Raw genomic sequence first — 26,740 nt, forward strand, 5'->3', positions numbered from 1 at the left:
GTGTCTCTACCTTTTACTTTATGGATATCTCTTTCGTTTGTTCTCTATTTGACTCTTGCCTTCAGCATTTATCTTGCTTTCAGCATCACTCTATCTCTGACTTTTTATATCTTACTCTTGGCATTTGTTTCTCTCTGGCTCACTCCCAGAATATCTGTATCTTATTCTCAGTCTTTCTCATTTTCTCGCATACGTCCATCTATTGCTTTCTTGGTAGCTCAGTGTCTCTTATTCTCAGTGTCTCTGAATCTTACTCTTGATTTACGTCTGTTTCTTTCTCTGAGGGTCTCTCTACTTTGCTCCCATTCTGTATGCTCTCACACTTGCTTTCTCTCGACCTCTCTCCTTAGCTCTCACAGTCACTGAAATGATTGGGAACAACACAATAAAACACATCACCAAGGTAATAATTTACTCAATTTTTTGAAAGGATAAGAATGGTTTTGACCTCAGCCTTTACAATGAAACTCTCAATATCTTGCATGCATTTCCACAATGTATTCATTTAGTGTTCCTGCCTGCAGTTGATTTCCACATATTATACATCACCATGTGATGAACATAATGATTCAATATCTCTCTCCTGGCTCTCTATCTGTCTTTGTCTCTTGCTGTCTATCTGTATCTCCTTACTTCATACACAGTCTCTCTCTCTCAAAATCTCAGTCTTTTTCTCAGTCTGTTTCTTGTATTCTATCAGTCAATGTTTTGCTTTCTCTTGGCACATCTCTGCCTTGCTCTCTTACTCTGCCTCTTGCTTACTTTATGTTTTTTTGGTGCCTCCCTTGCTCAACATTTGTATATTCCTGTCCCTTGCTCCATATTTGTATTTCCTTGTCCATTGCTCTCTCTCTTCTCTCTCTCTCTCTCTCTATCTCAGTTAATGTCTTTTTCTCTTTGTCTGGCCTTTTGTCTTTCGCTCTCTGTCAAGGTGCTTGTTTCCTTTTTTCTCTCTATCTGTCTCTCCTTGACTGTTGTTCTGCCTTTGTATCACTCTCTCTTTCTCAGTATCTTGTTTTCCTTTGGCATCTCTGCCCTTTTATCATTTGGAATACCTTTTTTTCACTCCAGGAAACAAATACAAATCCAATAAACACACAATGGATTGTCAATAAACATTACAAGTGGATGAGAGATCAGCCTGGGCTGCTGATTCATATACAGTGCAGTAAATAGTGTTGAAAGCTCTGGGTTTCTGTTTGATTTTGGCCTGCCAACCATCTGAAGGTAATTAAATCAGTACTTGAAAATGGAACTTTGAATTAAAATGAAATTTAACACTGTGTCAACCAGGGCTTAATTGGTATCTCTTTTGCTTCAGTTACAAGTTTGCGGGTTGTGAACATAAAATCTAGTCTGACTTTAGTGAACCCTCATTGTCAAAGGATGGGTTGTACTGTTGGAGGCATGCTTTATGAAAGCAATTTTTATATAGGGAAGATCACTTGATACTATTTCAAACAAAAGCAAATGTCATTAGTATTTATCCCTCATTCAACATCTAACAGCAGATTGTCTAGTCATGTTGACATTGCTATTTTCAAGACCTCACTGTGTATAAAATGCAGTCAGGTTTCCTTACATTGAAACAGTGACTACCCTTCCAAAATAGACTTAATAGGTTGCAGAATATTTTGGGGTGTTCTAAGGTCTTTCTTTCCATTAACTGGAATGAATGGATAACTTCTGTAATGATTTAATGCACATACAAATCAGAAGGACCTATGCCAATAAAAATGAATCATTGATGTACAGAATTTTAAGTAAATTATTTGGCATGTTCTTAGAAATGGATTTGGAGTACTATTTATTTATTTTTTTTTAAAAACTGGTCTAGGGGATAGGAAACAACTTGTTACAAGATTGAGATCTGCACTTGAAACTCAAGGATGCTAAACCCAAGAAGAGAGGCAATGGTATATCAGGTTCAAATTGCTGGTGATTTCTTTCCAAGGTGGATGCTAAGTTAAAAAATATGATCAGTTAAGACATTACTCATAACAAGTAAAGAACAAAAAACTGAACCACGAATGCCTGCAATTAATTGGAATTTAAAGAATAAATGCATCACAATGAGTAAAGTACTTCTGAAGTAAATAACTTTAATAATGAAACACATTTAGAAACATAGAAAACAGAAGCAAGTGTGGGCCATTCAGTCCATTGAGTCTGCTGTACCATTCAATATAATCACAGTTAATCCTCAATCTCAATTCCTTACTCCAGGTCTCTCCCTGTACTCCTTGACACCTTTAGTGTCTAGAAATTAATCTTTGTTTTTAAAATATATCCAGTGTTTTCTATTGCATAGCCTTATGTCATAGAGATTGCTACATGGTTACCAAACTTTGAGGGAAGAAATGTGTCTTCATACCAGTCCTAAATGACCTGAAACCCTTTATTCTAGATTATATCCTCTGCCCAGAAAAGGGGAATGTTATCCTTGCCTCCATTTTGTCAAGTCCTATCAGAATTTTTAATCCCTCTTATTCTTCTGGACATTAGTGAATACAAGCCTGACCTCTCCTAGAGACTCATAATCCTCATATGCAAACAAGGAATCAATCTGATGAACTCTCCCTGCACTTCCCCTGCACTTGCTGGCTGAAACTGCATGCTTGCTTTTAGGGACTGGTATATAAGGACACCTTGGTTCATTTGTATATCAAGATACCCCAATCTATCAGCAGTTAAAACGTATTCTGCCTTTCTGATTTTCCTAAAGAAGTGGGCAACATCACACTCATTTAGATTATACTGCATTTGACCTGTACTTATCACACACTTATCTAAATTGCTTTGAAGTCACTTTACATCTTTCTCATCACCACAATCTATTGTCAAATTTGATATTACATTTGATTCATTCATATGAACCACTGACATATACTGTAAATAGCAGGTGCCCAATTAGTGATCTCTGCAGTACGCCACTAATCACTGACTTCCACTCAAAACAAAATTCCTATTTCCAATTTACCAATGAATTCGCAATCCATGACAAAGTGTTACCCCAATATGATTAAATTATGCACATGAATCTCTTGTGTGGGATTTGAAAATCCAAACACTCCATATTCACTGATTCTCCCCCATCTGTTCTACAAATACATTCTCTAAGTGCTCTGGTAGCTTTCATAAATCCATGTATACAACCACCTCACAGATTTTTGATGTTGATTGACCAAGAACAATAGGGAGAATAATGTGAATAATTCTCATTCAGTCTGGCTCCTGGTCAATATTTATACCTTAGCCACGTTTCTACAAAAGATTATTATGTCATGGTCATATTTTTGCTTATGACGATGTGATGTGTGCAAATTGATTTCCTACTCTATGACAAAAAAAGCTACTTCACTGTAGAGTGCTTTGGAACATTCAGAGATTCCTATATAAAGTCAGGCTTCATTATTTTTCTTACCTAAATTTATACATAAGCAATGACCACTTGAAAAAGATATTGGATTATGACTGGGTTGTGCATATTCATTTATTTACATAGCTATTTTAGTGCAGTAAATATTTTTAAAAATGTTGAATGGTTATAGCCGAAAAGACATCATTTACTTTATTTGCCAGCTTTTTGGAAAAAAAGCACGGCCAATTCCAATTGTCTACCTTTTCTCTGCAGCACTGCAAACTCTTTGTCTTCAGATACTTAAGCAACATCCCTTTAAAACCAGGATTGAATTTACTTCCAGCGTGCTGTCAGGCAGATTATTTGAGATCCTAACCTCTCATTGGCTAACGAGATTTGTCTATTGTTTCCTTTGAATTTTTTGCCGTTCATCTTAAGTTAGTATTGCACTTCTTGAACCTCCTCCCAATGAGAGATTTTCTCCCTTTATAAACTGTCACACCCCTCATGATTTTAAATATCTGTATTAAGCTACTTCTCAAATCTTCTCTTTCTTAAGGAGAACAGCCCACCTCCTCTATCATTGGAACTGAAGTCCCTCATTATTGTCATTATTTATGTATGCTTTTACCTTCTCCAATTCCTTTACATCCTTCCTAAAGTGTGGAGTAGACAGAATGTTCTGAAGTGCTTCACAGAGAGTCTTTAAGAAGACAAATGATGAGCCAAAATGTTGTTCTATTTTGTTTGTTTGTGGGATGTTGATATTACTGGCAAAGTCAGCACTTATTCCCATCATTAATTGTCTTTGAAAAGGTAGAGGTGGGCCACTTTCTTGATCACTGCAGCTTTCTGGGAGAGAGGTTCAGAATTTTGATCCATTGATAGTGAAGAAATGGCAATATATTTCCAGAACAGGATGGCAGGAAATGGTGCTCCCCATGCATTTGTGCTCTTTTTTGTTCTGAAATGCAAAGGTCACAGGTTTGGAAGATACATTGAAGGTTCAGCAGAAAGTTTCTGCAATGCATCTTATAGATAGAAATCATCCTCAAAAAGATTGCATAGTGGCCACTCCTACTAATAGTGTCATAGTCAAGTGAATCTGTGATGGATCAATTGGTGAGGCCAAGTCAAGCATGTTTTTCCTTCTTTTGGTTCTCTCACCATTTTTGGGAGCTGAGTTCAAGATGATGTCTTTTAGGTCTTGACTGATTCAATCAGTCATAATGATACTATGCTACATTTGCTGATGGCCATTGAAGTCACTTACTTGAGTACTCTCCGCACGTTTACTGTCTTCACTACATCTCCCTAACCCTATCTTTTTATGGACATGACAGAGTACTGATCATTAGCTAAAGAAGGGCAGTAGGTTTTTCTTATTCTTTCATGAAAAGTGAGTATTACTGGCCAGCATTTTCTGTCCTTCCTTATTTATCTTTGAATGTATTTCCTTGTTCGGAAATTCTGGAGGGCAGTCACATTGCTGTGGGTCTGGAGTCATATGTAGACCAGATGACATACAAATGGCAGATTTCCTGCTATAAAGGAATTTGTGAACTGTTTTTTTCTTAAACAATAATCAATGATAATTTACTGGGCACTATCACAGAGTTCAATTCCAGATTTTATTCATTGAATTTACTGCTGAATCCCTACAGTGTGGAAGCAAGCTTTTCGGCCATTAGTCCACACCACCCCTCCAAACAGCAGATGTGGACCATCTTGCCCAACCCTGCATTTCCCAATTTCCTAGCATTAGCAGCCTCATCCTCCATTTCCTAATCCACCCCTAGCCTGAATACTGTGGACAATTTAACATGGCCAATCTACCTAGCCTGCATATTTTTGGAGTATGGGAGGAAACCGGAGCACCCAAAGGAAACCCACGCAGACACAGGGAGAACATGCAAACTCCCCACAGATAATCGCCTGAAGGTGAAATCAAACCCAGGACCCTGGCACTGTGTGACAGCAGTGCTAACCACTGGGTCACCATGTCATTTAAATTCCATCAGTATCGGGTAGGAATTAATATGAACTTTTGTTGTTCACGTTTAACTCAATGCTGTGAGATATATGGAACCTGGACTCAATGGCTGAATGGAAAGTGTGGAAATGCATAGACATGCATATTAATTCAGGGTAATTTCTTCTCCCATGACTACACATCACTATGCTTCCCCATCTGATGGGTTTGTCCTTCTAGAAGGATAGGATACAACCAGAGATGGAAATCTGGAATAGTGTCTGGTATGATACAGAGTAAAGACCATATCAGGTTCTGGCTTAACTAGTCTGCTGGATAACTTTGCAATCTGAACCAACGTTACTGAGATGGACTTTACATGGGCAACTGGACAAGAATATCAGTGTGTCCATCTAATTTTATTCCGATTTGACTTTTGCGGACCAGTTTGATACAATTGCTTTTTATTGAATTTATCTTACCACATCTGCCATGCGATATTTAAACTTCAGAACATCAATCTGGGCCATTAAATTACAAATCCAGTAACAAAGTTCTCTCATTTCTTGTAAACTGATAAGGAGATTAGTTGAAGAGATACATTTGGGAATAGCAGTCACTATAGTGCGTCAGAAGACAGATGATTTGTCGAGATGCATTGCGCTGGTTTACTTCTCTCCCGCTTTATTTAACAAACAATAGCACTTTTACAGGAGGCAGCCAAGTACAGAGCCTGCCATTCTTTAGTGATATTAAAGAATGCATCATTTTGGTATAACAAGTAAATGCAGGAGAAAGTGATTCTTTGAGCGAAGTGGAAGGACAGGTTTGCTGCAGTATGCCTTAGACACAGGATGAATAATGTGCCCACTATGCCCTGAAGTGGCTGCAACACTAAAAGGATTTTAGTCCACATCTGTTCATTTTCTTTCTGGCATCAAATCCAAACTGATATCATAATAGGATTCAAACAGCAAACAATCAAATGTAGAATGTGAAATCTATGAGAAGAATATAGTCAGAAATGGGAGGTATTCAAACAGATGAAGTGGATAGCTAGGACAGAAATAAACCTGTATATATGTTGAGAGTTGATGTACAGATAGGCAGCAAGATAGTTAACCATTGATGGAGGTGGTAGATAAATCAAACTAACTAGAGAGCAATTGAGAAAGCATGAGAAATGCAATTGAAAATAAACATAATTTGAGATTGATATAGCGTACGAAGAGATTGAGAGGGATGCAGATTCAAACACAAGCTTGTTTAATACCAGCAGTTAAAATAGATACATGTAGAGATTTGTAAATAGGGAAATACATATAGAGAATGATGGATAAAACTTTTGTACACAGATGGATATAGCACAAGAGATTGAGTGAGAGAGATAAATGGCTGTAAATCTTTTGCAGTTAGATGAGGGAGCAAGCCACGCATAAATGCAAATAAAGAGTCAGAGTAGTTGAGTGACTGTTGCCACAGTTTGATAGTTTTAAAAGCACTGATATTTCATTCATAGTCAGAAAAACACAAGGACATAAGAATTAGAACCTTCCTCTCCTGTTCACTAAATCTGGGGCTGATCCTAATTGTTTCCTCTACTCACTTTTCTGTCTGTCCTCATAACCCACAACTTCCTTGTCAATCAAAGTCTACCGAACTCAACTGTGAATATATTCAATGACACAACCTCTATTTGCTTTACAGTGAAGACAGAGTCATAGAGTCATTTAGCATGGAAACAGACCTTCGGTCCAACTTGTCTGTGCTGACCAGACCTCCCAATCTGACCCAATCCCTTTGCTCGCATTTGGCCCATATCCCTCTAAACCCTTCCTATTTATATACACATCCAGGTGCCCTTTAAATGTTGTAATTGTACCAGCCTCCACCACTTCCTCTGGCAGCTCATTCCGTACAGCTCATTGCATCACCCCTCCATGTGAAAAAGTTATCCCCTAGGTCCTTTTCAAATCTTTCTCCTCTCACCTCAAGTCTATGCCCTCTCCCACCCTAGGAAAAGACCTTGGCTAATCACTCTACCCATGCCCCTCATGATTTTATAACCTTTTATAAAGTAATCTCTCAAGCCTCCGACACTCCAGGGAAAAGAGCCTCAGCCATTCAGCCTATCCCTATAATTCAAATTCTCTAATTTCAGCAACATTCTTGTAAATCTTTTCTGAACCCTCCGAAGTTTAATAACATCCTGCCAACAGAAGGGCAACCAGAGTACACAGTATTCTGAAAATGGCCTCACTAATGACCTGTACAGCCATCACATGACAATCCAACTCCTATACTCAATGTTTTGATCAATGAAGGCAAGTGTGCGAAATGCAAATAAAGAGTCTTCACCACCCTGTCTACCTCCGATTTCACTTTCAAGGAATTATACACCTGTACCCATAGGTCTCTTTATTTGACAACACTTTTCAGGGTCCTACCATTAACTGTAGGCCCTGATTTGCCTGACCAAAATGCAACACCTCACATTTATCGAAATTTAATTCCATCTGTCAATCCTTGGCCCATTGGCTCAACTGTTCAAATTCACTTTGTACTCTGAGATAATCTTCACCATCCACTGCACCACCTATTTTGGTGTCAACTGCAAACTTACCTATGCCTCCTATACTCATATCCAAATCATTTAGATAAATGACAAAAAGCAGTGGAACTAGCACACTGCTGGTCACAGGCCCCTAGTTCATAAAGCAACCCTCTACCATCACCCTCTGTCTCCTACTTTCAAGCCTATTTTGTATCCAATTGTCTAGCTCCTCCTGGATCCCATGTGATCTAACCTGTCAAAGCAGATTACCAGGTGGAACCTTCTATGGGGGAGAGGGGAGATTATTTTTATTCATCTGAAGTGAAGGGATGGTGCTGCAATTCCACATCAGGATGTTTTGTAACTTGGAAGGAAACTTACAGCAGTAAGTTTCCACTGTGTCTGCTGCTATTTGTGATAGAGTTTATCGATATGGAAAGAGCTGCCAAAGAAGCCTTGGCAAGTTGCTCCTGTGCATCTTATAAATGGTACATACTGCTACTATGTGTCAGTGCCAAAGGAAGTGAATCTTGAAGGTTGTGGATGACATTACAATTGAGTGAGTTGTTTTGACCCAGAGGGCATTGAGCTTCTTTAACATTGTGACAGGTGTACTCATCCAGACAATTGCAGACTATTCCAACACACTCTTGATTTGTGCCACGTAGATAGCAGAAATGCTTTGTGGAGTTAGGAAATAAGTTACTCATTAAAGATGTCTCAGCTTCTGACTCCTCTTATAGCTACAGTTTATATGGCTAGTCTAATTTCTGGTTGCTGATAGCCCCTCCCTCTGTGTATTGATAATAAGGGACTTTAATAATTGGTAATCCCGTTGAATTTCAAGGAGTAAAGGCAAGATTCTGTCTTTGTGGTAATGGTCATTGCTTGATTTTCCTATGGCACAAATATTTAACGCAACCTACCAATACAGGTCTGAATATCTGTGGATATGGACTGCTTTAATATCTGAGGAGTTGAAAAAGATACTATGCCTTTTTAAAACACAAACCTGCACACATTAATTCACAAATGAGACAGTCAAGACAGGTGAGGAATACAATTTTTCAGGGTGTCATGAGTGGAAGATACAGACAATAAAGGAAAATGTCTTTGGATCTAGAGTCCAAACCACAAGTGAAAATGAGATGACTTTTTCAGTTTGCTTTAGTTTTTGGTGACATCTCATTTCTGATCTAATGTTGGAAGTAAGGTCATTGGAATTAAACAGCTCAAGATGATAAAACTAGACATGGGCCTGAGGAAATCCTGCAGTGATGCCCTGGGACCAAGACAAATGGCCATGAGGAACCACAGTCTTCCATGTGTTATGTGTAAGAGCTACATATATTTTATTTCAAAACTAAACTGGAAAGACAAGTTTGGTCCATGAATTATTTTTGCAACTTGAAGGAAAAGTAGAACTGTGTGGCCACTTATTGGTAGCAGGACAGAATGTAACTCTTTTGAAGAACATAGATATGATTCTTTTGTAAATCAAACTGGCACCAAGTGCCTTTCAGTTGAAAAAAAAACACTGCCCATTGAGATTTGTTTTAAGTTGCAGCTTTGTGACAGAATTTAGAGAAGAGGGCAGTTCTGAATCTTGTGTTTCTGAAAATCTGCTTGCAAGCCAGATCATTCTCTTTTTCTCTCTCTGTCTCTTCACCTTCTCCACCTCCGTCAGTGAAAAAAAGCAAAATCAGCTACCAACTTGAAAATTAATTCAGGGCCAATTGAGGAACAATGTCATATCACCAAAAACTAAAGCAAACTGAAAAAGTCATCTCATTTTCACTTGTGGTTTGGACTCTAGATCCAAAGACATTTTCCTTTTTTGTCTGTATCTTCCACTCATGACACCCTGAAAAATTGTATTCCTCACCTGTCTTGACTGTCTCATTTGTGAATTAATGTGTGCAGGTTTGTGTTTTAAAAAGGCATAGTATAATTTTATATTAAGAATTAGTAATCCATTTTACCACACGTTAAAGGATAAGTTTGTTAAAATAAAGAACTTTTTGGCAACCTGTCTATTAATGAAACCTGACTTAAGTTTCTTTTTTCTTAGATAGGGGTCACAGTCAAACATCACCCATCCTAGCAATTCAGTTGGCCATATTTCAAATTTGTGATACATTGTGGAACAGTGGAGCTTGATTTTCGGCACAGCCTTCCCATCAGAATTGAGATACCAAACTGTTCCTATTGACTTAAATTTTGCCAGGGCTCCTTGATGCCAGACTTGGTTAAACAGAAGTTGCTGGAGAAACTCAGTAGTTCTGACAGGATCTGTGGGGAGAAAGCAGAGCTAATATTTCCAGTCCAGAACAGTCACTGGTCTCAAAACATTAAGTCTGCTTTCTCCCACATACACTGCTAGACCTGTTGAGTTTTGCTTGCAATTTCTGTTTTTGTTTCAGATCTCCAGCATGGACAGTTCTTTGTTTTAGTTTTGTAAAATGCTACCCTGATTTGAAGAACTTCAGTCCACCAAGCCTCCAGAATTCAGCTTTCTTTCCATGTTTGAACCAAGGCTGTCATAACTAGGAGCTAAGTAGGGCTCATGAAACCCAAACTGAGCACCAATAAACAGTTACTGCACAGTCAATGGCCCCTTCCATCATTTTGCTAAGATAGAGAGCAGACCAATGAATAGTAATTGTCTTGACTGGCTTTATTTTGTAGGAAATACCTGGGCAATTTTCTTCCCCTAAAGTATTGCTTTCACTTTGTGTCTCCTTATTTAAGGAGGGATATGGTTGCATCATAATCACTGAGCAGCATGGTGGCTCAGTGGCCAGCACTGCTGCCTCTCTCAGTACTAGGGATCTGAGTTCAATTCCAGCCCTCGGGAGACTGTCTGTGTGGAGTTTGCATGTTCTCCCTGTGTTGGTGCGGGTTTCCTCTAGATACTCTGGTTTCCTCCCATAGTCCAAAGATATATAGGTTAGGTGGAGTAGCCATAGGAAATGTAGGGTTACAGGGATAGAGTGGGGGGAGTCAGGTTGAGGTGTTCTTTGAAGAATTGGTATGGACTTGTTGTGCCAAATAGCCTGTATCCACACTAGGGATTCCAAGGAGTTCAAAGAAGATTTACTAGGCTGATTCCTGGGATGAAAGGTAAGTTTTATTAGGAAATATTAAGAGAATTAAGCCTATGTTCATGAGAGTTCAAAAGAATAAGAGATATGCTTACTGTAAAGTATAAGATTCTGAAGTGCTTTAATCTCCCTGATGAGGAAATTGAGAACTAGGAGGTACAGTTACAAAATAAAGGTTTAAGACTGAGATGAGGAGAAACTTCTTCAGTCACTAATCTTTGACGTTTTCTTTCTCAGAAGTAGTGAAAATATTCAAGTTTGAGTTAGGAAGAGTTTGCACCTACATGAGGATAAGGATAACAGGGATAAGCAAGAGAGTGGAGTTAAGGTCACAATTAGATTAACCATGATTTTACTGAGTGGCAGAGCTGACACATGGTCCAAATGGCTGCTCTGCTTCTATTTCTTATCATCTTAAGGGCTTGTAACTAGGTACATCCCAATGTTGTACCCATCCTGGAATGGCTTATGCGTTTCAGTTCCTAATGATGTTGTAATTATTTTTCCAGCCTTTGGATTCAGCAGTTGCCTTAGCCAAGAGGACCAGAAATGAAAAGGTACAAGTTTTTATGACTAACTATAACACTACATACACTGCAAGCAAAGAACAGCTAAAATCCCTAATTGGATTCCCGATTCATTGCTGCAGTTGGAGCAGAGTTATGCAGACCAAGTTGGAGCCAGGCTTGATCACCTGATCATCTTAAGTTAACATATCTCAGAAAAGGCCTCTGCAAAAAAGAAAAATTGGCATCAGCCAGAAATGCAGGCATAAGGGAGTGAAAAACCATTCAGAGATGAGTATTGCTGTCCTCTGAAATACACATACAGGAACAGGTCTACATTTTAAAAAAATCATTCATGGGATTAGCGCATTACTGGCCACGTCAGCATTCATTATCCATCTTCAATTCCCCAGAGGATAGTAGGGAGTCAACTACATTGCTGTGGATCTGGAGTCATATGTAGGTCAGCCCGGGTGAAGATGGCAGATTTCCTTCACTGAAGGAAATTAGTGAACCAGATGAGTCTTTGAAATGACAATTGTTTCATTGGGTCATCAGCATATTCTTAATTTCAGACCTTTTTTCAAAACACAAATTCCACCATCTGTCATTGCAGGATTCAAGCCTAGGTCCCCAAAACATTAGCTGAGTTTCTGGAATAATAGTCTAGCCATAATTGTGCAGGAAACCATCACTACCCTGAGAGCAGTATTACCAGATAGTGACTGAAGACAGGGTCACTGATTAGGAAGTGGGTAACAAATCAGATATAATTTAAAAATCTGAAGTATTGGGAGTTGTCTTATCAACGGAATGACTCAAAATCATTCCTTAAGATTAATAAAAATTGTATCAATTTTTCATTTAGTATATCTGATTTATGTGGACAGTTAAAAATCACAATTTTAAAAAAATTGTAAAACTAAAGAATATCAATTTACAGGAAATACATCTCTCCCCTTAAACCCACAATGCAAATGTCATCAGTGTAATAATATGGATTCCCTATAAACCAGGCAAGGGTATTTTTAAATTATTCATTGTTGTTAACTGGATATCTGAAATTTAAACAGATCAATTTTAAAAATTGCAATTTGCACAGCAGTGTTAAACAGACACACAACAAATTTAATTTAGGAAGCTAATTTATTTACTAGCTAAGTTCTGGATATTATTCATGGTAACCTGATAGCATGGCAGCATGGTGGCTCAGTCGTTAGTACTTCTCCCTCAGAACGCCAGGGACCTGGATTTGATTCCACCCTTGAGCAGCTATCTGTGTGGAATTTGTGTATTCTCCCTGAGTCTGCATGGGCTTCCACTGGGTGCTCGGATTTCCTCCCACAGTCCAAAGGTGTGCAGGTTAGATAGATTGGCCATGATAAATTTCCCATAGTGTCCAGGGATGTAAAGGCTAGGTGGAATAACCATGGGAAATGCAGGATTACAGGGAGGGTCAGTGCGGATTTGATGGGCTGAATGGACTGCTTCTATACTGTAGGGATTCTAAGAATAGAATGTTCTGATTTATAACAATGGGGTGATATTAACAAAGAGTGCTGCTGAAAATATGACAAGGTGTTTGCTAGACAAAAGATTCATAAGAAACTATAGGTCATTGCCATAAATAATGGACATTAGAAAAATATACAGATTTCTTAAAGTAAATATTTCTGTTTCTTTACTCAAATTGTTAGGTCTTGTGTACATAATCAACCATAGTACAGTGTTTTACAGAGTAGGAGTAGGCCATTTGTCACATCATACTTGTGTAAACTCTTTGCTTTAGCAATCTCAAACTATTTGCATTCTCCTGCCTTCTCTCTGTCGCCCTGCATCTTCATCAGATTGCAATGTTTATTTTGGAGACATTTATCTCAATGGGGCTAGAATACAAACTGGAAGAAGTTATGCTGCAGTTAGTATAAAACCTTGATCAAATGCCATTTGCTGCATTCACCCAGTTTTAAGAACTGCACCTTGGAAACAGCAGAATGCAAAGTCACCAGAAGGACACTAGTGAGTGGCAGAGAGTTGAAGGATGAGGCTGGAAGGCATGATCTTGGTTTGTTAGATTTTCTTGAACATAAAAGCTTCAAGGGTGATCTGGTCAAATTCTTTAATATGTTAAAAAGATTTACATTTTTGTAAGAAATCATTTTTTTCTGGAGAAGATGTCAACAACATAGAGAATTAAAATTAAAAAGAGAGTTAAAAAGGAAGGTTAAAATTAAAGCTCACCCTTCAGGAGCAAAATCAGGAAATAGATTTAGATTTTAGATTTGGATTGTATTGTCACGTACTCAAGTAAAGAAGTACAGTGAAAAGTGTATACTGTCACCAAACAAGGCGCCAGGGTACCTAGACACAAAAAACGTAGGTACGAAGTCGTAAGAGAAATAGAGTTAAAAAGTTAAGCATTACATCATACAATAAGTAGAAAAATAAAGAAAGAAGACTAGTAGTTTTTGACTGGAGATTCTGAAATGATTGGACCATTCAATATGGAGCTAGATTTTTATTTGGACCAAGCATTTGGAGCAAAGGCAGGTAAATGGAATTAGGATGCAGCTCAGTCATAGTTGAATTGAATGGCACAGCAAGCTTTCTATTGCCAGTGGCTGAATAGACTCCTTTGCATATGAATCACAAAACAAACAGAATGCACAAATAGACCATGCAACAATTAAATAATAATCTATAACTTATTTCAGTGTGTTATCAGATTTAAAGATCTCACCAAGTAAATTACTGAAGTAACTTTGTTGTGCAGACAATGATGGTGGGAGTTCTATGGTGTCAATGGGATAAGTGATTAGTTAATCTGCTTTTTGTGATAATAGCTGGGGGGAAAATATTGGCCAGGAGCATCATGGAACGTCTTATGCCGTTCTTCATATACTGTACACAGCAACTATTGTCTACCGAATCTTTGTGTAAAAGTTCAAATGAATGATTCATGTTTAGATTATGATTTAAGTACCTTAACAAAGTTTTCAGTGTCAATAAAGTGTGGCGCAGGAAAAAGCACAGCAGGTCAGGCAGCATCCGTGGAGAAGGGGAGTCGACGTTTCAGGCAGGACCCTTAATCAGATTTGGGGAGGGGGAAGGGGGTGAGAAATAAATAGGGGGAGGATGGGTGGGGCCGGGGAAAGGTAGGTGGGATGGCGATAGGTGAATACAGGTAGGAAGTGATGGTGAAAAGTAGGTGGGAAGTGTGGAATGGTTAGGTGGGAAGAAAGGTGGACAGATTAGGTGGGCGGCATGGTGGCACAGTGGTTAGCACTGCTGCCTCACAGCGCTAGAGACCCGGGTTCAACTCCCGCCTCAGGCGACTCTCTGTGTGGAGTTTGCACATTCTCCCCGTGTCTGCATGGGTTTCCTCCGGGTGCTCCGGTTTCCTCCCACAATCCAAAAAAATGTGCAGGTTAGGTGAATTGGCCATGCTAAATTGCCCCTAGTGTTAGGTGAAGGGGTAAATGTAGGAGTATGGGTCTGGGTGGTATACGCTTCGGCAGGTCGGTGTGGACTTGCTGGGCCGAAGGGCCTGTTTCCACACTGTAAGTAATCTAATCTAATCTAATCTAGGTCAGGTCAAGGGAGCAGTGCCGAGTCGGAGGGTTGGATCTGGGATAGGGTGGGGCATGGGGAGATTTGAAGATTCAAGAGCATATGGTCTCCTCTATATCAGAGAGATCGAGTGCCAACTTGCGGAACGGTTCAGGGAGCATCTCTGGTCTGTACACACCAACCAACCCTACCTTCCGTCGACCATCATTTCGACTTCCCCTGCCACTCCTCCAATATCATGCTCATTCTGGGCCTCCTGCACCGCTTACACAAGGCCACCCACAAACTGGAGGAAGAACACCTCATCTTCCGCCTTGGGCTACACGGCCTCAACATTGAATTCACCAGTTTCCTCATCTGCCCACACTCCCCATCCCAGATTCAACTTGGCACAGCCCCTGACCTTACCTGTCCATCTTCCTTCCCACCAAACAGCTCCACCTTTCCCACTGATCTATCACCATCACCTCCTACCTGCATCCACGTATCGCCATCCCACCTACCTTTCCCTGGCCCCATGCTCCTACCCACCCCCTACTTATCTCTCAGCCTCCCTCCCCCACCCAGTTCTGATGAAGTGTCCTGCACAAAACATCGACTCTCCTCGTCCTCAGATGCTGTCTGACCAGCTATGCTTTTCCCAGTGCAACGCTTTTCAACTCTGACTCTCAACTCCCATACATACCAACAGATTGATTATCGGTGAGTAGCATGGAACTAAGAACATAAATTGTCAGTTTTATTCGAGGAATCAGCTTCACAAGTTAAACCAAGAGCTTCAATAGAGAATCAAAATGAGATTTAAACTGCATATTAAAAGTTTAAAGAGTATGTTGAAAACACATAATCACAGTCTATCATTTCCACTCAGCTCAGGTATCACTATGTTTAAATATTGGAACCAGTGTTCAAAATCAATTTAGACACATAAGGTGTGAGTACCCATTACTTGTTTGAAATTTCAATGTAGCATTTTCAAACTACAACACAAAGCTATATCTAATTTCACAACAGCATTGTCATAAGAGTGAATTGTAAAAAATATCAGACTGATCCTATGGTGACACAAAAACAGAAATTGCTGGAAAAGCTCAGCAGCTCTGGCCACATCTGTGGAGAGAAATCAGAATTATTGTTTCATTCGAGCTGAAACAATAACTGATTTCTCTCCACAGATGTTGCCAGAACTGCTGAGCTTTCTCAGCAATTTCTGTTTCTGTTTCTGATTTATAGCATCCACAGTTCTTTTGGCTTTGATCTTCTTGTAAGGCTGAAATAAACAATTTCTTTTTTCACTTTGGGATTAGCCTTGCTGCACCTGATCTGTCCTGTTCACTTCACAAATGTTTCCTCACCTTTCTGGGCACAAAACTAAAAATGAAACAAGTATCAATACATAAATTGCATTAAATAGTGAACACATTCAAAGTTATGTTGATGGAAATAATTCAGTGTATAGTCAACATTCCAAATGTAACCAATAGTTAGCTGAGCTATGAAGGTGCTGTCAATAACCCGAAAGCAACCTGAGGAAACATATCTTTCTAAGTGTAAAGCTGACCCTTTTTTTATTGGAATGTGTGACTCACACCTACTCTATAGTATCATAAGATAAATATAGTTCTCAAATGGGTTCACCCAACATAACACTGATGGTTACAAAATCTAAGATAGTATATTAAGGTAAAATTCTCATCCTTAATATGTAATACATATAGGATAGCATCTGTCTCAATTTGAGATGGTTATAAATCCATCTCCGTTTACCATTAATACACAAAGGCCCATTTACATTGGCAAACAGAATCCACATTTGATTGTTATTAATACTTGTTTTTCATTTTCTTATTAAAACAATAACTTGCATTCCAGGATCTCTGCCATATGCTCTGTAACATCCATAAATAACACCAAATACTTGGAGCAGCTTGCTGTAACTACCAAATAAGGCATAACTTAAAGTTATGAAAGGCGAAGGTAAGTGTACAGGAGTGTTCTTCTTTTACAGTCCTCCCTTCGAGCTCCACATGAAAAATTATATTAGAAACAGGGGGCAGGAGGAGTGGAGAAAGAAGGGAACTTCGTGAAACAGTGAGTGAGATTTCGATCTTCCAATGACAAGGTTCAAATTTAGATGAGATAGAACAGATGGACCTTCTGGTTAGCGTATGACAACATAATAAGAATGTTGCTAGTTTTTCACAATTTGACAATCTCACTTAGTGAGCTGACAGCTGACTTGCTGTGGAAGTGCATTGATAACATGTCACACTGATGCACTTGTGAGCACACTTCCGAGTTTGGTACTGAGACATGTAGCAATAGGCAAGGAAACCTTACTTTCCTTTTAGCTGATTTAGAGCTGACTGAGCATGTTTGATAATGTCACTTATTGCTTAACATAGGAAGTGTTTCATTTTCCAATCACTAACACTTTTCATTTTGATGATACAAAAGGATTCTTTATGTTTTCTTCCCACAATTTACTGCTATCTCTCAAATGCCCCAAGATATTCCTGATGGAAGGTTTTATAGATAATACATTAATCAAGTGGCAATGTCAGTTGACTATTTGACTCTGGATCTGTTACAGCCCTTCAACAAGTTAATGATGGAAATGAACAAAGAAGACCTTCAGCCTATCCAGAGAAAACCGTTAGCCTTGTCTCAGTGGTGGAATTTTTTCATCTGAAATAGAATGCTGTGTTTCACTCACCAGTATACAGACCTGAGAGCTATAATACACTGAGTATTGTCTAGATTAGAGTGGTGCTGGAAAAACACAGCAAGTCAGGCAGCATCCGAGGAGCAGGAAAATTGACGTTTCGGGCAAAAGCCCTTCATCAGGAATTTGCCTGAAACGTCGATTTTCCTGCTCCTCGGATGCTGCCTGACCTGCTGTGCTTTTCCAGCACCACTCTAATCTAGACTCTGATCTCCAGCATCTGCAATCCTCACTTTTGCCAACTGAATATTATGTCCTGATGAGGTGCTGCACTGTCAGAACTGCTGCCTTATAGATGATATATTAAACTAAGATCATAACTGCACTCTCAAGTAAATGCAAGAAATCCCATGTCTCTGTACTGTCTGTCCTGGCTAACCTTTACCTTTTAAGTAACATCACTAAAATGGATTATTGGGTAATTATTTAATTTTTCTCTGCCATTTGGCAATTGGCAGCTAGTTTATGACATTCCAACAATTTTAAAAAGTCAGTGTAGTTCCACTTGCTGATTAGAGATGGATAACTAATGGCAGTTTAACCTGAGGATAACCATGTTCAGGTGAAGGGAGAGGTTGAAAGGAGGAGACTTGCACAGTAACCTCAGCTAGTACAAGAAATAAATCCATGGGGGCAGGAGGAGTGGAGAAAGAAGGGAACATTTTTGAAACAGCGAGTGAGCTACCGAACATTTATGACGAGGTCATGTGTTCAAATCTACAATATTGGCAATACCCTGCATTGCAGACCAGCTGTCCAGTCAATTGAACTAAACAACCAATTAGTACAGCCATGACTATAGTTCTAAAGCCGTTAGGTCTCGAAATACTCTTTAGGACACCCTTAGATTATGAAGGCGCAATGTAAATGCAAATTCTTTCTTCCTTCCACACAATCACAGAATAAATGCAGCTTACCCGTCAAAATATCTGGATTATTAAAACATGTCAGAGCTTTTGCCACATCTCCCCTACCCAAAGTCTGTTCCTTCTGACCAAAGTCTGACCAACCAACCCAACCACCCCGTGCTGAGTTTTTCCAGCACTTTCTGTTTTAATTTCAGATCTCCAATGTCGACTGTATTTTGGTTTTTATTGTGAAATTGGCCATGGGGCTGAAGGTTGCAGATAGTCATTGCTTTCAGTATCCTGGTGATAGGATTTATTACAAAGTTATTTTCTCCTGATAAATTATTTTATAATGGAGTTGAGAGGGTCCATGAAGTGGAGGTAGTGCACCTCAAATTCCATCTACTCTCAACGGGATGATCCTGAACGAATGGATGGTGTGGATCATTATGTTGTATGCCCTTTTCAGTTCTGGCTACCTCTGCACATCAAGGTCATCCACCTTGTATGGCTCAGTGCAATCAGTAATATAACTGCACCAGGTATTAAGTACTATGTTCAATTTGTTTGCTTGGATGCATCCTGCTCTACAGGGCAAGAATATTCTGTGCAGCAGAAACGCAGACTACCAGAGCTGAGGCCATGATAATTGTTTGGACCAGAGCCCCATTTTGAGTTTGCCAGATGACAAAGGATGCTATTCTGTGATCCAATTTCAGTTTGTATCTTGATTGTGTGTTCTTTGTTCCACAAAGCACGATCTTGTGTCACATCATGACATGGTCTTTTCCTGTACTATTCTTTATGTCATTTCAAATTGCTTTTGCATCATTGTAATCTGTGCATATTCTTTCTTGATCCTTTTATGGGTGGAAACATTTTCTCCCTAGAATCTACCCAGATCCCTTATGATTTCAAAAATCTCCATCAAATTCCCTCTAAATCTTTTCCCAGGGAAATTTAGAAATATATCTTTGAGTCAGATGTTTAGGTTACCTCTCAGATATCAATGTTGTTTGGATGTGAACTTTGGAAGTATGGTCAGTAAGTTTATAAATGACACAAAAAAATGGTGTTGTCGTGGGCAGCCAAGAAGGTTATCTCAGAGGACAGAGGACATTGATCAGATGGGCTGATAGGCTGAGAAGTGGCAGATGGAATTTAATTTGGTTAAACGTGAGGCGTGGCATTTTGGAAAGGCAAATAGTGAAGAACTTATACACTTAATGGTAAGGTCCCAGGGAATGTTGCTGAACAAAGAGACCTTGGAGTACAGGTTCATATTTCCTTGAAAGTGGAGTTGCAGATAGGCAGGGTAGTGAAGAAGGTGTTTGGTACACTTGCCTTTATTGGTCAGCACATTGAGTAGAGGGATTGAGAGGTCATGTTGCAGCTGTACAGGACAATGGTTCGACAACTTTTGGAATATTGCGTACAGTCTCTCTGCTATAGGAAATGTGTTGTGAAACTTGAAAGGTTTCCGAAAAGATTTACAACGATGTTGCCAGGGTTGGAGGGTTTGAGCTATAAGAAGAGGTTGAATAGTCTGGGGCTGTTTCCCCTGGAGTGTCGGAAGCTGAAGGGTGACCTTATAGAGATTTATAAAATCATGAGTGGCACGGATAGGATAAATAGACAAGGTCTTTTTCCTGGGGTGGGGAAGTCCAGGTGGGGCATAAGTTTAAGGTGAGAAAGGCAAGATTTAAAAGGACTCTGCGTTTTCACGCAGAGGGTGGTGCAAGTATCGAATAGTCTACCAGAAGAAGTGGTAGAGGCTGGTACAATAATAACATTTAAAAGGCATCTTGATGGATATATGAATAGAATGTTTTAGAGGGATAGGGACTAAATGCTGGCAAATGGAAATAGGTTAATTTAGGATGTCTGGTCAGCATGGATAAGTTGGATCGAAGGGTCTGTTTCCGTGTTGTACATCTCTATGACTATCTAACTGTATGATGAGGAACACAAAGAACTAGGAATCATCTGGAATTAAAATGGGTGGATTGGTCATAGTGAGGACAGTGGGGAAAGAGACGCTAATATTCTACCCTGAAGGATCCCACTTTATTGTCTGTGCACCTGCTCAAATAAGGTTGAGAATTTTCAAATCAAAAGCATCATAGGGAAATGTAGGTTAGCAAGTGAATTCATTTCGCTGCTGCCAACGATTCTGCTGTTTGTTTCTGATTGCTAATGTGTTTCTCACCTGCTGTTAATGTTCCAAAAGGATTTGACAATAGGTACTTCTCTATATTTCCCATATGGCTCTTCAGCTTTATTAGACACTTCCAGGTTTTTGTTTATACAATATCTACAAGGTGTGTTCTTTTGAGCAGCCTTGACAGAGACATAAGCAGATAAACATTCCACAAGGTGATCACAATGTTGCAGCTGTATCTTTGCTGGCTGTATCCAATTAAGCCTCTCAATCTATCTTCTTAAAATCAAAATGATGATTAAACAAAGTGAGCTTTGAAGACATAATGCACTAATTTTAATTTTGGTAGTGTAGTGTTGGAATGGAATATAAAACAATTTTTTTCATATTGGTTGGTAATAGAAATGCTGCCAAGTAATAGACTGAGTTGAACCCACCATCCTGATGACCTCTGGTGTGTGAGTCAAAACATTTAGGGTCATGTATGAGGATTAGCTGATCAACCATAGTGTAGGTTTAAACTAACTGATGGTGCTTATTAACCTCATAATGCTCTCTTCATTATTACAATTACGAATTGTAGCATTATTGGTCAGCATTGTTGTTGGTGTGGTCAGCTGTTTAAGTAAAGATGGAATTGAATGGCTTGTATTCACGATTCATGAGAATGTTTCCAGGGTTGAGGAACTTCAGTTATGAAGATGGATTGGAGATGTTAGGATTGATTTTTTTTTTGGAAACAAGTTTTAGAGAGCATTTGACTGAGGTTTTCAAAATCTGGACAGATTCTGTGGAGAAAATGCTTCCACTCATAAAAGTGTGGGGGGCACGGTGGCACAGTGGTTAGCACTGCTACCTCACAGCGCCAGAGACCCAGGTTCAATTCCTGCCTCAGGCGACTGACTGTGTGGAGTTTGCACATTCTCTCCGTGTCTGCGTGGGTTTCCTCTGGGTGCTCCGGTTTCCTCCCACAGTCACAAAAATGTGCAGGTTAGGTGAATTGGCTATGCTAAATTGCCCGTAGTGTAAGGTGAAGAGGTAAATGTAGAGGAATGGGTCTGGGTGGGTTGCGCTTCGGCGGGTCGGTGTGGTCTTGTTGGGCCGAAGGGCCTGTTTCCACACTGTAAGTAATCTAATCTATCAAGAAGGAATGGGCATGGATTTAAAGTACTTTGCAATGAAACAAAAGCAATATGAGGAAAAGAAAACACACAGCAAGTGGTTAAGGCCTGGAATCTTCTCCCTGAGAGTGTTGTGGAGGCAGGTTCAATGGAAGCATTCAAGAAATAATTAGACAGCATCTGAAAAGGACGAATGTGCAGGATTATGAAGAGAAGGTGAGACAATGGCACAATGGGTATTGATCATTCAAAGATCTGAGGCAGATACAGAAATGGACTCCTTCTGCACTGTAATAATGTTTTGCTATTCATTCAAGTGATATAAGCATCACTGGCTGTGCCAGAATTTATTGCCCATCCTTAGTTGCTGTTGAGAAGGTCGTGGTGAGCTGTCTTCATGAACGGCTACAATCCATGTGCTGTAGGTAGACCCATATTGCTAAGAGGGAGGGAGTTCCAGAACATTTACTCAACAACACTAAAGAAATAGTTATATGCTTCCAAGTCATGATGGGAGTAGTTGGGGGGGGGGCACTTACAGGTGGTGGTATTCCCATGTATCTGCTGCCCTTGGCCTTCAAATGGAAGAAGTTGTGAGTTTAGAAGGCGCCCTCGAAAGATCTGTGGTGATTTCTTGCAGTGCATCTTGTAGATAGCATACACTATTGCTTCTGTGCATTGGTTATAGAGGTTGTGAAGATTTATGGGTGTGGTGCCAATTAAGTTTTGTCCTGGATGGTGTCAAGCTTCTTGAGTGTTTTTGGAGCTGCACCCATTCAGACAAGTTAAGAATTTTCCATCACCCTCCTGACTCGTACTTTGTAGATGGTGTACAGGTTTTAGGAAACCGGGAGATGAATTACTCACTGCAAGCTTCCTAGCTTCTGACTTGCTATTATGGCCATGATGTGGCTAGTCCAATTCTGTTTCTGGTCAATGGTAACCCCTAGGATGTTGATACTCAAGGGGATACTCGGGGTTGGGAATGCTATTAATGTCAAGGAATGACGGTTAGATTGTCTCCTGTTGGAGATGGTCACTGTCTGGCATTTGTGTGGTACAAATCTTATTTGCCACTTGTCACCCCATGCCTGGATATTTATTGAATTCAAATGCCACCATCTGCCATGGTGGGATTTAAACCAGGGTCCCTAGAACATTGTCTGAGTCTCTAGATTAACGTTCCAGTGATAATACCACTAGGCTATCAAGTCCCCTCTAGTAGTAATGATCGAGTTTATATTTACAAAGTGCCTTGCAATTGGATGTGGACTGCTTCAGTATCTGAGGAATCATTGGTGGACATCTCAACTTCTGACCTAATTCTGTGATTCTGTATGCAGAATTGATTGACATTCAATTGAATTGCACTGAGTGAATCATTTATTTTCTACAGACTCTGGTGAAAGAGAAAACCTGCACTGCTCTGTACTAAATGCTGGTTAAATACATATGACAGTTCATTTACTGTGCAGCACAGTTAGTTCATGTTGCTAAAGCCATATTCACCTTATCTATGTCTGTGGCTAATAAATGATATATTTTGAATGAAACCGAATTGAAAGAATAGTTCCTACTGCAACAGTGTTAGTTCTCTGCGAAGCCACCTTGTGGGCTCTGCTGCTGAAATTTCTGACTCGTGCCAATTAGAGGTTGTCTCGAGATATCAACTCATTCCACAAATTGGAGACACATCAACATTTGATTGCTGTACTCACAGCTGGGAGATTGCTCACCAGTAGATTTACATTGGTACAATTTGACTGCTAAGTACAATGCAAATTAAATAAAATTCTCATTTAAATGAACTTGCCAAATGCCACTTATGGAAGTAATTCTCACTCACTTATTCATTAAAAAACATAACTTATTCTGACCTTATTTGACTTAAAGATCCACATGTTTAAATGGGACTTTTTAAAAATGCTTTCTTAAGTTTCACTTCCCAATCTTAATAGATCCCAGACTCAATACTATAACACAAGACAGATTTGGCTATAACACATACCATAGATAATAAAAATATAAAGTGTACCTGTAATATTGTATAAAGATGATAAGGCCTCACAGTACTGTTCTAGCAGAGCTGAAAGCAATGATGAAACACAGGGCAAGATGATCTGTGAAAAAGGAATGAAAGAAACTGTTGACATCTAAATTTAGATAGAGAACAGAAAAAACATACGTGTACAATTGCTGCCACAATTCAAGACTATCTATTTTGACCTCTATAGCTGCTAAGTTTTTTTATTCATTTCTGGGATGTGGGTATTGCTGGTTAGACCAGCATTTAATGTGCACTTCAGAGGGCAGTTGAAAGTTAACTACATTGGGTCTGGAGTCACTTATGGTCCAGACCAGGTAAGATGGCAGCTTCCTTCTCCAAAGCACATTGGTGAGCCTGATGGACTTTTTTTCCCCGACAATCAGCAATGGATTCACGAACATCATTAGACTCCTCATTACAGGCTTTTATTCAATTCAAATGCCACCATCTGCCATGTTGGGATTCAAACTGGGATTTGAGAACATTACCTAGATCTCCGGCTGAACAGTCCAGTGATAATATCACTAGGCCATTATGTACGCTTTTGTGGTGATAGTACAACTTGCATAACCTCATAACATCTCAAAACAATTCACAACCATTGAAGTAATTTTGAAATGTAGGAACATATGTCAGCAATTTGCACTAAGCAAGACCACATAAAAATAAATGTAAAAGTCACAAAATTATCAGGATTTTAGTGATTGTGGCTGTGTGTGTGTGTGTGTGTGTGTGTGTGTGGGGGGGGGGGGGTGGGGGGGGGTGGGGGGTCACGAAGGTGGAGCAACATTGGTTAGGACACATGATCTTGTCCACTTTAGCCGAAAAGCAGAATATTATTTAAATGACAAGAGGCAACAGCACACTGCAGTACAAAGGAATCCTGGTGTCCTTGCATGAGACACAAAATCATAGAATAGAATCCCTAAGGTGTGGCAAGAGACCATTTGGCCCATCAAACCTGCACCGCCCTCAGAAGAGCATCCCACCCAGTCACATTGCAAGGTCTCCCATGAAAACATGAGGGGAACATATGGCCTCTTCAGTGATACTTTGAGGAAAATCCTAGAATGATCCATATATAATATAAAAAAAACATATATTACCTATATTCACATAATCCCACATTAACCATGGCTAATCCATCTATCCTGTACATGTTTGGAATGTAGGTGGAAGCCAGAGCACCCACAGGAAACCCACACAGACATAGAGAGAATGTGCAAACACTACACAGACAGTCACCTAAAGCTCGAATCAATCAATGCTAATAACTGTGCCAAAGTGCCAGCCTGTTTGCATGCAATTACAGCAAATGTTTACGAAGGCAAATGGACATTGGAAAGGCTATGTCTTGCCACAACTGTCCAGGATATTGGCAAGACCACACCCAGAGTTTCTTTTACAGATTTGATCTCCATAGTTAAGGAGTAATGTACTTGCATTAGAGAAGTGCAGATAACGTCCAATGGTTGATTCCTGTGATAAAAGCATTATCTCAAGAGGAAAACACAGTTTTCAATGGAATTTAACAGAATGGGAGGTGATATTACTGAAGCATTCAAGATTTGTGACACAGTGGCTCAGTGGTTAGCACTGCTGCCTCACAGCGCTAGGAACTTGGGTTTGATTCCAGCCTCAGGCAACTGTCTGTGTGGAGTTTGCACGTTATCCCTGTGTCTGCGTGGGTTTCCTCCCACAGTCCAAAGATGTGCAGATTAAGTGAATTGGCCATTGCTAAAGTGCCCAGAGTGTTCAGGGATGTGTAGGTTAGGTGCATTAGTCAGGGGAAATGTAGATTAATAGGATAGGGGAATAGGCCTGGGTGGGATACTCTTTGGAGGGTCGGTGTGGACTTATTGGTCCAAATGGCCTGTTTCCACACTGCAGGGATTCTATGATTTACAAGGAACTCAGCAAAATAGGTGCTGAAATGTTTCTCCTCATGGAAAAGTCTAGAATTATGAGCGCAGTTTGAAAAGAAAAAGTGTTCCATTTAAGACCGAGATGAAGAGAAATTGATTGATGGTCATTAATCTTCGAAAATCTTTGTCCCAGAGAGGCTGTAATTTCAAATTTTTGCAGATCAAGTAGTCAGGGATTAAGTCAGAAATGAAAATGGAGTTAAGTGAGCTAAGTAAAACAAACTCTAGGAACTTGAATAGCCTCCTCCGATTCCCAATGACATCAAGATCATATGGACTAGTTATGTAGACCATTCCTGTATCTTGGGAGCCTCCTCCTATCAAAGACAGACATAGACAATGAAATTCATCATAATTTCCAATGTGCCTGCTCTGCCTTCAGCTGATGGAGGATTAGAATATTTAAGGAACAAAATCTCAAAGCTGGGTCCACAGCCATGGTTTACTGAGAAGTGATGATCCCTGTGTTTCATTGAAGACTTATACAGCTGACAGTAGACACCTCAAAGCATGGGAGAAGTACCAAGAATGGTGTCTTCATGAGATGCTCTAAATCTGGCAGTGGTGAGGTGGTCTAAATACAGCACTCTCTTCCAAATCCCAACTTGCCCAGCATTGAGGTAATTATCAATTATTGCTCTGCTAAGTGGGACAAGCCTTTACATGTCTTGCAATGGACTATGAAGCAATTTCCCTACTTAGAACTGAGTCAGTGCAGGAGATCCGCAGGAGGACAGCTTTAGACACTCAAATTGAAGCAAAATACAGCTGATGCTGGAAATCTGAAACAGAAACAGGAAATGTTGAAGAAACTTGCAGATCTGGCAGCACGGTAGAAGAATGAGA

The 26,740-nt window shown here is 39.7% G+C and overlaps 1 protein-coding gene across 1 annotated transcript in view; it reads right to left on the bottom strand.

Annotated features, from left to right (window-relative positions):
* The window catches only part of LOC122548922 (corticotropin-releasing hormone receptor 2-like), a 203,352-nt gene that overhangs the window by 157,885 nt on the left and 18,727 nt on the right, over positions 1–26,740 (bottom strand). The window contains exon 3 of the mRNA XM_043687903.2: positions 23,958–24,042. Within this exon, the coding sequence (XP_043543838.1) occupies positions 23,958–24,042 (85 nt within the window). The remainder of the gene's footprint in view (positions 1–23,957; positions 24,043–26,740) is intronic.

This window comes from Chiloscyllium plagiosum, unplaced genomic scaffold (genome assembly GCF_037043375.1).
Source record: "Chiloscyllium plagiosum isolate Xiang-an unplaced genomic scaffold, Cpla_swu_hap1 HiC_scaffold_4, whole genome shotgun sequence".
NCBI classification, from domain to species: Eukaryota; Metazoa; Chordata; class Chondrichthyes; order Orectolobiformes; family Hemiscylliidae; genus Chiloscyllium; species Chiloscyllium plagiosum.